This window comes from Cardiocondyla obscurior, linkage group LG18 (assembly GCF_019399895.1).
Source record: "Cardiocondyla obscurior isolate alpha-2009 linkage group LG18, Cobs3.1, whole genome shotgun sequence".
In the NCBI taxonomy this organism is placed as follows: Eukaryota; Metazoa; Arthropoda; class Insecta; order Hymenoptera; family Formicidae; genus Cardiocondyla; species Cardiocondyla obscurior.
This window is the reverse complement of record NC_091881.1, coordinates 1,796,594-1,809,985: the sequence shown is the minus strand read 5'-3', so window position 1 is coordinate 1,809,985 and position 13,392 is coordinate 1,796,594. Positions and strand designations below refer to the sequence as shown.

Here is a 13,392-nt window from a genome sequence, read left to right as displayed (position 1 = left end):
AATAAGAGGTAGTTAGCAAGTTATACATGTGTGTGAATTTGAAATATTATTTAAGGACTTGTGTAATAATTTATCAAACTTTTACTTATTTCAGCTTAAGTCTTTACGTTAGGATAGAATTTTTTTTTCTTTAATTATTACACAATTAAATTTACCTGACGAAATTTTGTAATTAAATTGTGATAAATTTCTTTTTTTTTTCTCTTTTTTTTTCTTTTTTTACAGACAAAGCGAATTGTTCTGTATACTCCTACGTTGTCTTCGAGTGATTTTTATCGAAACGCGAGACAGGTGTTTTAAAAGTGCAGCCTTGTCACTAAGATCTATTACATTATTACTCAAACATTTCTTTGTTTTGCGCTGTTTGAAACATTCAAAAGCTACATTATTTTAAGCACATTAAACTTATTTAATACTTCGATTAAATTTCTCTTTTTTTACTTTGATATTTACCGATATTAAATTATTACCCAGAATCTATTTAATTAAAAAAAAAAAAGAAAAAAGATTTTTGAGGCCATTTAAAGACGGCAAATATTTATTTCATATTTTCCGTTTACCTAACTGGTTGAAACAAGGAATGTGAGTGCAAGGGTGAGTCTCTGAGAAAATGCGACACATCCCGCATAATTTATAATTAACCAGGGTGAGTGCCTTACTTCCGGGACACGCAGGGCAGCTGGAAATGGGCCAATGGATCGCATCGAAGCAGATGCTCGCGTAAAACGTACATTTTCCAACAACACGCAGGTGTTACCCGGCATATTGGAAAGGCATATTGACCCTAAGGCTGTGAATCCAAATTACGAATATATTCGTGCGCGTTTGAACGTCACTATGGCACTACAATATAAATATTTAAATGAGGGTGGAACACAGAAACCCCGAAGGGCGACTTGAAACTTTCATGGCACGATACATTCGAGACAAAAGTAAAAGTTGTCAAGGCCTGCCGAACGTAAAAGTGATGTAGCGTCACGATAAAGTAAATTTAAAAATATATACTGCCCGATCTGAAAGCTAAATATCGCGGATAAAACACGGCTTTGAAATTCTCTCGTTTTCAGTTTCGTTTTTAATGTCAGTATTTAATAAGCAGTCTGTAATTATATTTAATTCGTGTGAAAAAAAAATCGCATTTGAAGGCTCAAAAAGAACATGAGAAGCAGAAATGTACAGTTTGCTAGTACAAATTATTTATTCGCTACTTACGCGTTGACTGCGTTGATGATTGATAAGTAGCTATCGAACGCCGATCACATACTAGTTTCTATCGTCTGTAGAAACGTGACATGTTACAGTTTGTTGATGCCAGGTCTCTCAGGCGTATCTCGTTTCTGAACCAGATCCGGCCGACCGCAGGCCGGCGTCGTTTTTCCGTTTTCTTCTCTTACGTTACACGCGCGTACCGTATCAACGCCAACGCGGAATAAGCGAAAAACAAAGGTAGAAGCGGAAAGAAGGAGCCGAGAGCGCGACAATGTCGAAGAATGAAGCGGAGAAACGGAATGAAATACGTTTCGTTTCGCCTCCAGCGTCAAGGATTCTGCAAGGCATTTATGCAAGAAAAATCTAATATGTAATTTAATCGCTCTTAACGGTTTGATCTCGCGGCTATCTCGGAAAATAACTCGTGCAGGAGAGATAGCAGTAACTAATGTAAGCAAAGACGCAATAAAATCTGGCCGCGTGCGTATATCGGGATGAAAACGACTAGCGTCGAAGCCGATCTTTCACGTGAAAAGTGCAAATGTTATAACTCGAAGACATGCGTTAGTAAAATTGCAATGTCGAGCTAAGAAAAATTTTGACGCGCGTGTCAAATAAAATTAATATAAAAATAATAATAAGAAAAAGATTAGGTTTTTTTTTAAGTTACTGTATATTAGGAGTATGTTATACGGAAATGTCGTAGAAAATAAAATGTACGATCGCGCGGAGGGGAAAAGGGAACTGTAGAAATGGACGCGGTAAGGGACATCGTGCGTCGCGTTGATTCGTAACGCCGCGCGCCTTGCATCGAAATCCCCGGAGCCGCCCCCTGCACGAACATCGGGTCACCCCATTTGGGTCGCGCCGAGTCATCCCATTTCGAATACTTCCTACGGCGCGAATTATTATTCCACGACTTCTTGACAAATGGGCTTATAATCCTTGATCCTTCGAACTACACACACGCGCGCAAACACACGTGCGGAATAGATAAGTGATGCGGATCGATAACGCCCCCGACTGTTCCTCTCTCGTTTTAATTATTTTAATCTTTAATGATTCTCCTATTATAACGCGAGGGAAGATAGTGAATGCGATAAATTCAGATAACGCGATAAATTTGAAGATAAAAATTGTATAGCGAGCGTACACCTTCGTTTAAATAGATATATCTTTGCGATTGATTTTCCCCGGGAGAAAGAGGGTTTAATTTAGACATACTAAAAATTAACTTTTTTCATCGTCGTTCTATTCGCAGTAAAATTTTGCCGAGAAGGGATCGATTGCGGAAGGGAAGGTAGTCGCGGATGAAAGAAAGCGATGGGGATGCATTTTCGCGAGCGTCCAGGATGCGTCATGGAGATTCAACGCATTTTTTTTCTTCTCTCTCGTACACGTCGTTGCACTTTCTGAGTCATACCCGATTTTCTAAGCAGAAAAGTTCGTCACTGTTTACATATAATCGATCTGCACGCGTCCCTTACGTAATCCTATTACAAGGCCTATAACTCATGCCGCAGGGTTCGAGAGAGCACAACGATTGCGCAAATCCTCCAAATCGATCGTCTCTCCGTAATTGAAGGCTTATCCTGTAAATGACAACGCGTTGAAACCCTTCTCCTTATATCTAATTCCGATGGGATTCTCGCGAGATGCGAGCTGTGATTTTTAAATCGATGTAAAATTTTTAACAAATGTTACCGGTATTTCGAAATTGTCAAGTCTTAAGCGTCAATTTTAAAATCTAATTCGCTGCACATTTATTCCCATTGTCCTTAGTCCAAAGATATATCAAGACGACTTAATTAAGTTTTTGATTCGTAAGAGAAGTATGAAGGAAACGTATTCGCGAAATGGTTCGTGGCGAAAAGTATTTGAAAATAGCAACTAATTATCGTCGTTGAATGTATCGCGTGTTTTGTAACGCGAACGATATACGCGGGCTGTGATTCACCCTCCCGCTCCATTCATTCTTGCACCCTTACTACACCTCGTGGCGGGAAAACGCGCAGCCGCGCTAACGCCGGACACTTTGTTCTCCAAATTGTTTTCGTCGTAGTTTCGACGAGCCTTCGTTCCAGATTTGCTCTAATCACGAAGACTTGACCGAACAGAAGTGCAGCGAATCGCTGCACGCCGAAAACAAAGCGCCCTTTTGCGCGCAGCGTTTTCGAACGAACGATTTCTAATAATTATAGCAACGTTTAATCGATATGAAAAAAATTGGAAACAGACGAAAGAGATATGACGACTCTGATCGCGATAGTTTCAATCGTGTGAAGCGATACTTTAACGTTGCTTCGCGCAATTGTTTAAAAAGCGAGGCAAAGGGTATTTTAAAATAATACTCAGAATTTTTTAAGCGTTCCATAGGTACTACTCAAATTTTACACTTTGCAAATACTTCCGATTATTTTTGATGTATCACGATCGATGAAAAAGTTCCTCGTCACGTGTCGGTCTCTACTCCGTCCGAAAAGCGCACACTTGAAAATTTCCGGAACCGTGAAAGCGCGAAGAAACAACTCTGCGAAAATCGGAAGCTGATACACGTTTTGCGAACGCGTCCGTCGCGAGATGAACACGATGACTCGTTGCGTAGAGCGCAACGTTTTCCCGTAAGTCGCGCGTATAGGCGCGCGAATTCACCGTCACGGCGTACGGCGATTTTTTTTTTCGTTCGAGAGGGGGTGGAAAAACTCGGTTAACCGGAAGTGGTGCGTCGTCGCCGACGCTACGCTACGCGATTGCGACGCGACGTAAAACGACGCAACGTTAACGTGACAACGCGGGTACCTCGGACACGACTGATCGAGTGACCGAGGGGGTAGCATCGCGGGGTATACCCCTCCCCGTCACGCGCGGGAACACGCGCGCGGGCGCTTACGTATAGAATTACGCGTGTGTCCGGGCGCGGTGTGCGTACTACTGTCGTACACCCGGAGGCTCGTCCCCCCATTTCGTTTCGAGAACACGAGGCGACCGAGGGAAGAGAAGTGCGCTGCGACGGCGAGCGTGGAGTCCGTTCCCCCTCACCTTTCCCTGTCGTTCTCTTCCTCCACCGTGCGGCTTTCTTTCAGCTTCTCTCTCGCCTTCTCTCTCTTCATCCTTCTGCTCCCCTAGCAGGAACGCCACCTCCCCCCGGCTCCCCTCGTCTCCCTCCAACCCTCTTCGGCACGCTCTCGCGTGCGTGAATCATGCATATCGATTTTCTTTCGTTGGAGTAAGCGAAGGCCGTGTGGTAGTCGTGCACGTATGCCCGCCACTCTCCCCTTTCCCGCCTCTCTTTCTCTTTCTCTCTTTTAGCCCTCTCCTCTCCCTCTCCCTTACCCCCTTTCTTTCTGACAGAGCCCGGGGGCCGCGTCGCGCCACAAGCGAACCCCCTTCTGAAAACGCATACGCGCACGGTACCTGATTCTTTTCGCACAATAGCCCGTATTCTCGCTTTCTTTCTGCCCCCTTGCGCTTTCGTTCTCTCTTCCTTTTCGTTTACTATCCTCGTCCTCTTCTCCGCGTACCCCTCGTCGTTACGTCGCACGAAGCCCTCGACGCTCATTTCCCTTCCTCCCTTGCCCCTTGTACCTCTGACGCTTCGTCGCTTCTTCACCCCCCAATGCTATTTTGCGTTCCAACAAAATAACTTTGATATAGACACGCAGAAATTTGGAAGCATAGTATTCAGAATTATCATTCCAGTCCGCGTGGTCAACGCTACACATTTAATTTTTATTCCTATATTATTAACACAAGACTTTTGCAAGTAAAATTATCGTATTTTTAATTAAAAAAAAAAAATTACCTTTCAAGAAACTAGTTTTATACCGTTGCCATATTTTTCACGATATATTTATTAAATAAGAAGATTCTTCCATTTTCCATATCCGCGTGTCGCGTTGAAAGACCACGTCAGCTCATCAAGTTCTAGTTAAGAGAAGCGGTACAAAGTATAACGGGGGTTGCCTGTGGCGGAACCACTGATCGTCCCCCTTCATCCGGCCTTTCTTTCTCGACCATCCCTTTCTACCTCTCCCATCTTCGCGGCGGTAGCGGCGGCTCCCCGTTCTCTACGTGCTTCTACTGGCGAGCCCAGTAATAAACTTCTTTTGTTTTCGAACACCCTCCATTCTTTGCTTTCGTTTCTTAGCCGATGACAAAATGAGAGGGCTTGCGCACGCCCGACAACAGAACAATCGAGCCTGCTTGAATCGGCGGCCAACTCTATGCTTAACCAAGCTCGAAATCAGAATCGTTCACTTCGAACTTGCTCTAGCAACTTGCTCGGTATAATTTATTGGCTCAACGATTGCTGTAACTAGAGTCAAAGACGTTTAGAAACATAGCGCAATAATAAAGAATAATAAAGAAATAATAACCAAGAATTTATGTTACAATTAACAATTAATAGTTTTACGCATATTAAGGACGTACTTATCTATGGAAATAAGGCATCGGATACTTTTAACATACCTCAAGAGAACATGTTTAGAAGTAAAACTTTAAGAACTCCCCAAATTATAAATAGCTCCTTTAATAAGTAAACGTGATAAGTGTATGGCGTTTTAACATGAGATAGAAATAACTTTTTATACAGATGTACGATAGAGTAATGTATAACAATTTTATACAACTGCATTTCCGTTTAACAGAGTAAAAGTTCTTATAAATTCCCAAAAATATCTGAAGGACGCCATCGAGACTGTTGTTAATTTTTCGCTAATAAATAGGTACTGCTCGATCGAATGGCACAAACAATCTTCAGCGTAATCAGACATAAATAATTAAGTATAATATCGACGGTAAATTATACGTCTAAATCGATTGCATTCCTTTGCGTCATTTCGCATTGTCTAAAACTTAAGTAAGTCGTGATGTACGGTGTTTCTTTTACAATCTACGTAGTACATTGCAGTTTTGAGAATAGTCGTAAAAAGGATAATTAACTAACTAGCCGTTGTAGTTTAAAATGCAAGTGGAATGTTTCCATCGACCTTATTGCATTCTCCTACGAGGTAATCACAAGGAATTCGTGAGTTTCTTTTATATTACTCTACATTAATACGACGAGAGTAGCATTCCGAGCAGTAGACTCGGTATTATGTAAATGAAGTCCGTATATCGTACTTTTTGGCCACTAGATCACTTAAAATAACTGCACACGTCCGAAGAAGTTCGACACTGCTTATTTTTCTAACCACGCAACCAGTTATAATAGGTAAATTTTTATCGCGTTTAGCAAGAATAAGGAAAGACCTTATCATTATTGTACACGTTATATATGAAATAATCTACTTATAATTTAACGAGAGAGAACGAAACTAACAAGCTAAAATTTAAGCTTGTTTTTAATATCTTAGTTGTTTAGTATTATATTATTTCAATGTAATTTTTATTTAGTTTTTTCTAAAATCTAGAGGATATTATTTATTAATTCTCTCTCGATATAATTCGCTTATTTTTTACATTTGGTTTGCAAATCTCTTTCCAAAATCTTATAATATTTCGGACACATTTTGTCCTATTGGAAATGTTCCGCTAAGTTTTTCAACGTAACGAATTAACGATGAAATCAACAGGATATAACTTTTTCGACGTGCGCATCGTTGAACATGTAAATCGTTAAAATATGAAAGCGTATGACTTTCGTTTTGTTCCCTGTCGAAAGCTACAGGCGCGACGAGTATCCGATGCAATGGTATATATATATACATTATAGTTTAAGAGACTGTTTTAAGAGATTAAACATCCAATATCTTAATAAGCGTAATGATTGACGACGCCTTAACCTATTGAGCCCTGCATTAAATACTTTGTATTTCGCATAAGAAAATGTACACTAAAAAAAATCTGAAAATGATCGTAATCTAAATTCATACTTAGATTAAGTACACGTACTATACTATAATCTATAAAATAGCCTACAAAAATTACTAGTATTTTTTTTTAATAAAAGAAAAAATAATGATAAACATTATCTAGAAGAATAATCGATTTAAATATTAAAAAAAAACATCAATTTCTAAAAATGTTTGACTGCAAGAAAAATAAAGAGTAAAATAGAAAGGCTCAATGGGTTAAAGGCATAAATATCTTAAATATGTTTCTTTACGTTGGACACTTTGCACGAGTATTTTCTTAATATCGTTAATTTCTAAACTACCCACCAAAGAGAAGTATATTTTACTAAAGATTGATAATGAAGTCGAAACTTTTAATTACGTAGAATTTTTCGGCCACATAATCGTTCTTTTATACCATTGCATTTGGATATCAGTCTGTCCTATTCTTCCATCAGGATTTTACTTTACTCTTATTTTTCACCCTCGGTGATACCGAATAGAGCTTCCTGAAAATTGTCACTAGATTGTTTTGTGGAAATAGAGTCTCGACGACACCTTCCAGCAACACGTACAACAATCTTCTATTTAGTACGGGCCGCTGAAACAGTTCGAATACCCTTAGCAAGCCGCATCTTGTCGTCTCGCTCCCTATGATATGTTTCAATTCATCCGAGAGACACGAAAGCAAAGCTATCTTAGCTGCCACTCGCGTTCTGTTCTTCATCTCCGTGTCTCGTGGCGGTTTACTTTCGGCTTTCACGCCATTCGGCCAGAAACTATTTCTACAATGCATCATTAATTCACACTTAGTTTTCCATTTTTTTTCAGATTATTTTAAAATTGAGTAAAAATAAAATAATTATAATTATTGCAAAGAATAATTAAAGAAAATATACATAGGTATTATTTTGTATAAAAATATTAATATTTGATAAATATTAATTCTACTTGAAAATTTTACGGTTTGATACATCAATACTTAATTTATTTTAACCTAACCTAGTCATTTACTTACTTGAACAAGCGCAAGTATCCCGCAACTTTTGACGGGCTGGTCATGAACGACACGTATTCCACTATCCTTCTATTCACTATGTCTCCGAACATGGTACGAATGATTTGGCGAAGTAACGTTATAATCCGTCGTCTCAGCCATTGATTTCGTACTTTCAGATCAAAAATTTCATCCATTAACAGGAGCATAATTCGTAATGGAATATTATCATCAGTCTGTGGAAAATATAAATTTAATAATTTAATTGGCTGAATTAACGTATCTTATTGTTAGACATAAGATATAAAAAATATGTAAAATACCTCTGTATCAAGACCGGCGCTAACTTTGGTACTCTCGTAAAATATACTCGTTTTCTTTGGATTACCAAAAATTTTGCTCAAGTTATCCATCACGCCGTCCACTGTACTTAGCATATTATCCGGCATCGTTTTAACTGCCTGCGTAACACTTTTCATGGATGTCTTTAAGGGATTCATTAAAGTGTCGATCTGTATAAAGCAAATATATAGACAATTAATTTTTTATGTTACGTATTCAAACATGTTATAAAAATTAGTACATATTATTTTGTAATTTCTTATATCTTTCATAATTAATTTTTTAATTTTATGTAAATATAAAAGAGCTTTGTATTTACCGTTCTTGAAATCTGCCCGCCTGTGACGCCTTTATCATAGTCGCCTTGCTCCAAGAAAGCCAGTAATAAATTCTGCAATCCCATGTGACCGATCATAACCGCAGGTTTCGTCAATTGGCATAACCATGCGTTCAACATTAACATCCGTCTCTCCAATACTGTGCGCTCCATATTGTGAAAGGCCTTCTTCGCAGGGAAAGGTATTTTCGCTAAATCGTAATACTTTTCCTTGATCTTTTGATGCAAATCATAGAAGTCAGAATATCGTCTGTAGATATGCCATTTTTCTTTGTAGCCCGAATCGTAATTCTTTGTGACTGCTATCGCATATATACCGTATGTTTTTCCACGATCGCTGACGATGCCGGTTTCTATGATCGTAGCAGTGATCTCAAAACGGCCTTGCTGCAGCTTTTTAATCGCATTTTGATCATAGTTGTTCTCGTCTAATTTGACAAATTGATCCGCGTTAGTTTCTACATAAAATGAAATATCTTTCTTCTCAGTGATTTGCTCGATCTCCACGGTAGACCCGATACGCGTGTTTTTTACACTTTTAAGATTACTTGGATCCGCATCAACTTCATCGGATCCTTTATTTTCGTTCGCCTCTCCTATGCTCGTTAAACTCGTCGAAGAACTTGATTTCTTAGCGCCCTCCTTTACTACAAGCTTTGCATCATCAGTTTTGTATACTTCGGATAATTCTTCCAAAGTATCTAATTCGTTGTTCGTGCTCGACAAGCTTATGCTGTCCAAAGATTTTGCATCGTCTTCGGACACTGAATCTTTCAACAGATCCAGTTCTGCGAGAAGTTTTACATAAGCCAGTGATCTTTTGAAGCCTGGCAGAAATCTATCCTCATTTTGCAGTTTCTCGTAACAACAATTTCGCAGATCGTCAAACCATGTTTCTTTGACAGACTCCGTTTTTGTTCGCGTTAGTAAGCTTTTCACCAATGTATCATCCAGTTGCAATTTTGGCGATGCTTTATCACTCAGGTACTGCTGATAGATCTTCGTGGCTGCCTCTTTCAGATTATCCAGATCTGGATTTTTACGTTTAGTACCGATCACATTTGTACCAGATTGGGCACTTTGAATTTTTTGTAATTCAATATCTGATATCTGTTGCTCAGCTGAAACTCTCCAGCCATAAATATTCAGGTAAAAGAACAGGTACGCTTCTGCATTTATAGACGTCATATAATCAATAAAGTAACTGAGTGCGATGTTATTTTTTAGCAATTCGTCTAATGGTAAATTAACTAGTTTCTGGCCTGGTATGAGCAATCTGTTCCATTCTGGTTGAGCACCAATACCGTCCGCTTCCGTTTCCAAACCTTCTTGCATACCAATAATTCTCGTTTCCAAGATTTTCTTCACGTAAACCAAACTATTCAGTTGCTGCTTCACCGACAGATCGTCATCTCCTCCCGAATCTTTTGAACGCAAATGCGCTATTTCTTTACAAACTATATTTTTTGTCGCCATTAATTCGTCTAAATTGTCCGTTATTCTAATTACCGTTAAAAAGATATCACTTGGTAAACCACCATCCTTAGTACACTAAAATAAAAATATGAACTATTACATATTATTCAAATATAAATATTAAAATTTACTATCGAGAAATTTAAAGTTTTAACTTACCAGCCATATACACGCCTGATTAATATAATCAGGATCGGAGAAAAGATCCAACAACGGTCTGATTATAACGTTCACTAATAATTCCCTTAAGACAAATCTTACAGTCAAACAATCAAAGTCCGCCTTGGGTAGTACCAGGTACAACAGGATTTCAGATATCTCTCCCAGAAACTCCAATTCTTGAGTATCGTTCGTGCATATCAAATCCCTGCATATAAGATTGTTTTCCATTTGCACCTCGAGATCAAAGAATATCTTTTCTAGTGATTCATCCTCCTTTTCATCGCTAGATGATTCAATTGGCTCGGTAAGTGATGACAGATTAGGTATATAAAATTTCGATTGTGAATACCAAGAGACATCGGTCTCGCTCTTATTGCGTCGATGGGTGGGCGTCTTCTTTGGAGTTCCGCCTGATGTACTTGAGCTTGCACTACCTTTTTGGACTCTGTTTGATCGTAATTGCTTCATCCTCGCGCTTGCTTGTCGATACAACCTGACGTGCGAAGCCGCATCGTCAACAAGTCGTGTAGTCAAATAGGGTATCCAATCGACGCTTTTAACCCTGTTTTAATTATCAATATTTATAATTATTTATAATATAAAAAAAAATTTGCAAAAATAAATTTATAAATAAATTTAATAAAACTGAACGAAGCTAATATATTAAAAAATATTCTAAACTTAATATTAAAAATAATTCTTTTCTATACCTATTTGCTACGTTGATGGCGATTTTTTGGGCAGTATCTCGAACGGAATAGATAAATTCTTCGTCATCTGTAACAACATTGTACCACGGCTCCACGTAATCTCTAATCAAGAAATCCAAAATTTCCTAAAAAAAATAATAAAAATGTTACATCGAAGAATCAACAGATGATTTAATACTCTTTCATAATATTACTATAAATATGTACTTGCAGGGATTCATCAATGATACGACTACCAGTTATTCTCTTATCTAATGTAAATGTCATCTTTTCCTTAGACAGATCGAGTATATACTGTAACCGTAACACGTCAATTATGAATAATTGTTCACAAATAAGGTACGACCGAATTCTAACATTTTCATTTACCTGTCGGAACTTTTCAGTCTTCTTCGTTAAATCTTCCCTTTCAGATTTAATAACATTGTCGAGATTCGGTGAATACGTTTTATATATACAAATCAATGTCCTGTAACAGAATATTTTTTAAAATTATTTCTCGGCGTACATATACACATATTTATTATCTTCATTCTTTAAATATCACATTGAATATTTTATATATAATTTACATATTTGCATTAAATTATATGTACGTTCTTGTTTTATAATTCGGCTAGCTTACCCTAAAATTAATGCAAGCAAGCAGATAATAAGTTTTACAATTGTTCCTATGCCGAGGATGTAAGCAAGTAGAGTAACGGCAGCTCCAAGAACGCCATACAATGGAACGTTCATCTGTAAAAACAAAAAAAACAGTTATAGTATGACTATTATTATCTAATTGACAATTCTAAAAAAATTCTAAAATATGTAGAGATATATTAACGAATATATTCTAGAGTTCATACAGCTGCGCCATATGTCAAGCGTATATAATTATCTCCAAAGACATTTATCTCCAGTAATATAAGAATTATCTCTAGAGATAATTATGGTATATACTTAACATCAGCCAGGCACAGATAACGTGAAACAACTGTACCGTTAAGATTTTTTTGCTAACAATTTAACAGCTGCCTTCTCACATACGTCATTAAGTAGTAGGGTTTATCATTCGTAATGAAATAAGCAGAGAAATACAAAAGACATATATAATTTTTACTGGCTTAGATAAGCCAGTAAAAATAAGATAATTTCGAATGGAATTTTATTCGAGAAACTTAATATCTTGTGTTGATGATGTAACAATCTAAGTTTTATTTATTAAAAAAAAATTAAAGATAAATTGCAAAGAAAAAGAAATCGATAAAAAATAAATTAATTTAATGTTTTAAAAATGTTTTAATCAACCAATATATAAGAACAAATATTTTTAATAAATTTAATTTTACTAATATCGATAAAAAACGTGTGCATTAATAGTATAGTTCGGTGAAAAACAGTACAAAATGATAATAAAATTAACTCTTTTACAAGAAAACAAATCTGCAGATATAGTGAGAGCTTATCAAGATAAGAAACTGATTGAAATATAATAGTTAAATGATTTCAATGCAAACATAATCTCAAGATATAACACTCGAGATACAAGATTTAAAAAGAAATCAAACATGTAGCTCTTGAGATATTAATATTGTCACACATAGTATGTGCTATCCTGTAATATATGTAGTACACTGTAATATAATCATCATCAATAATAAAATGCAATAAACTGTCAGCAGATCTGTGCAGCTACCGTTTTGTTCCACGAAGAATGTTATGCAATGTAAAACACGAATGCTTTTTTTGCTGTTACATTTTTTTGTCGTTTGATAAACGAGTCATCACATTCTGCTATTCACTTTACCTCTATGTCTGGGAAGCTTCTCTACATTTCACAAAGAGATTTTATTCGCCAGAAACTCTCCTGCTGACGACTCGTCCTGGAAAGTAAAACAATTGATATTATTGTGCGCACCTTTTCTTCCTTGCGCCTGCCATCCCGCGTGCAAACAACATAAAACAACTGTCACACTACCGATACGTGTACGTCTATGCACAGTGGGCGCGTGAATGCGTGCGTCATCGACATCACGCGGCGTGGCGCAGCTCGAAGAGCTAAGGCGGGACACGGCAGGTGTCTCAGGGCGACGTGTACCGTCGTCGTCGTTGCGACAGGTTGAGAGAGTCAGGACTGGACCGGGTCCTCTTTTTACGCACCTTTGGTGATTGCTCGACGGGCCGGCTGTCGTCGTGCATTCGGCTGCGCGCATATTGCGGGTCCGCGCGACGACGTCCTCTCACGCTCGGCGAGCTAGTCAGCTAAGTGGCGCTTTATTTACATTCTCGTGGACGATGCGGCTTGATGCGCTGACCGATACGTTGGACGACACCATC

General features: G+C 37.9%; 1 protein-coding gene across 5 annotated transcripts; it reads right to left on the bottom strand.

The window, feature by feature from the left end:
* Window positions 1–5,724: 5,724 nt before the first annotated feature.
* On the bottom strand, window positions 5,725–13,392 carry LOC139109769 (sorting nexin-13). 5 transcript variants are annotated; one of them, XM_070669084.1, is made up of 11 exons: window positions 13,216–13,386; window positions 12,863–12,938; window positions 11,696–11,808; window positions 11,440–11,539; window positions 11,278–11,364; window positions 11,071–11,195; window positions 10,358–10,922; window positions 8,705–10,273; window positions 8,367–8,555; window positions 8,065–8,279; window positions 5,725–7,831 (listed from the first exon to the last, which is right to left on the bottom strand). In XM_070669084.1, the coding sequence occupies exons 3-11, from the start codon at window positions 11,806–11,808 to the stop codon at window positions 7,501–7,503; spliced, it is 3,294 nt and encodes a 1,097-aa protein (XP_070525185.1). In that variant the 5' UTR covers window positions 12,863–12,938; window positions 13,216–13,386; the 3' UTR covers window positions 5,725–7,500. The 5 variants fall into 5 exon arrangements, with proteins under 5 accessions (XP_070525185.1, XP_070525186.1, XP_070525184.1 ...); XM_070669085.1 differs by lacking the exon at window positions 13,216–13,386 and adding an exon at window positions 13,034–13,166; XM_070669083.1 differs by lacking the exon at window positions 12,863–12,938 and having other exon boundaries at window positions 13,216–13,392.

Bases quoted from the DNA above. Each gene is read 5' to 3' on its own strand.
- LOC139109769 (XM_070669083.1), bottom strand. From the start codon at position 13,254: ATGCACGACGACAGCCGGCCCGTCGAGCAATCACCAAAG. The intron at 10,923-11,070 runs GTATAGAAAAGA...TAATTAAAACAG, and splicing joins GCCATCAACGTAGCAAATAG to GGTTAAAAGCGTCGATTGGA. The intron at 8,556-8,704 runs GTAAATACAAAG...TGCTTTATACAG, and splicing joins GCGGGCAGATTTCAAGAACG to ATCGACACTTTAATGAATCC.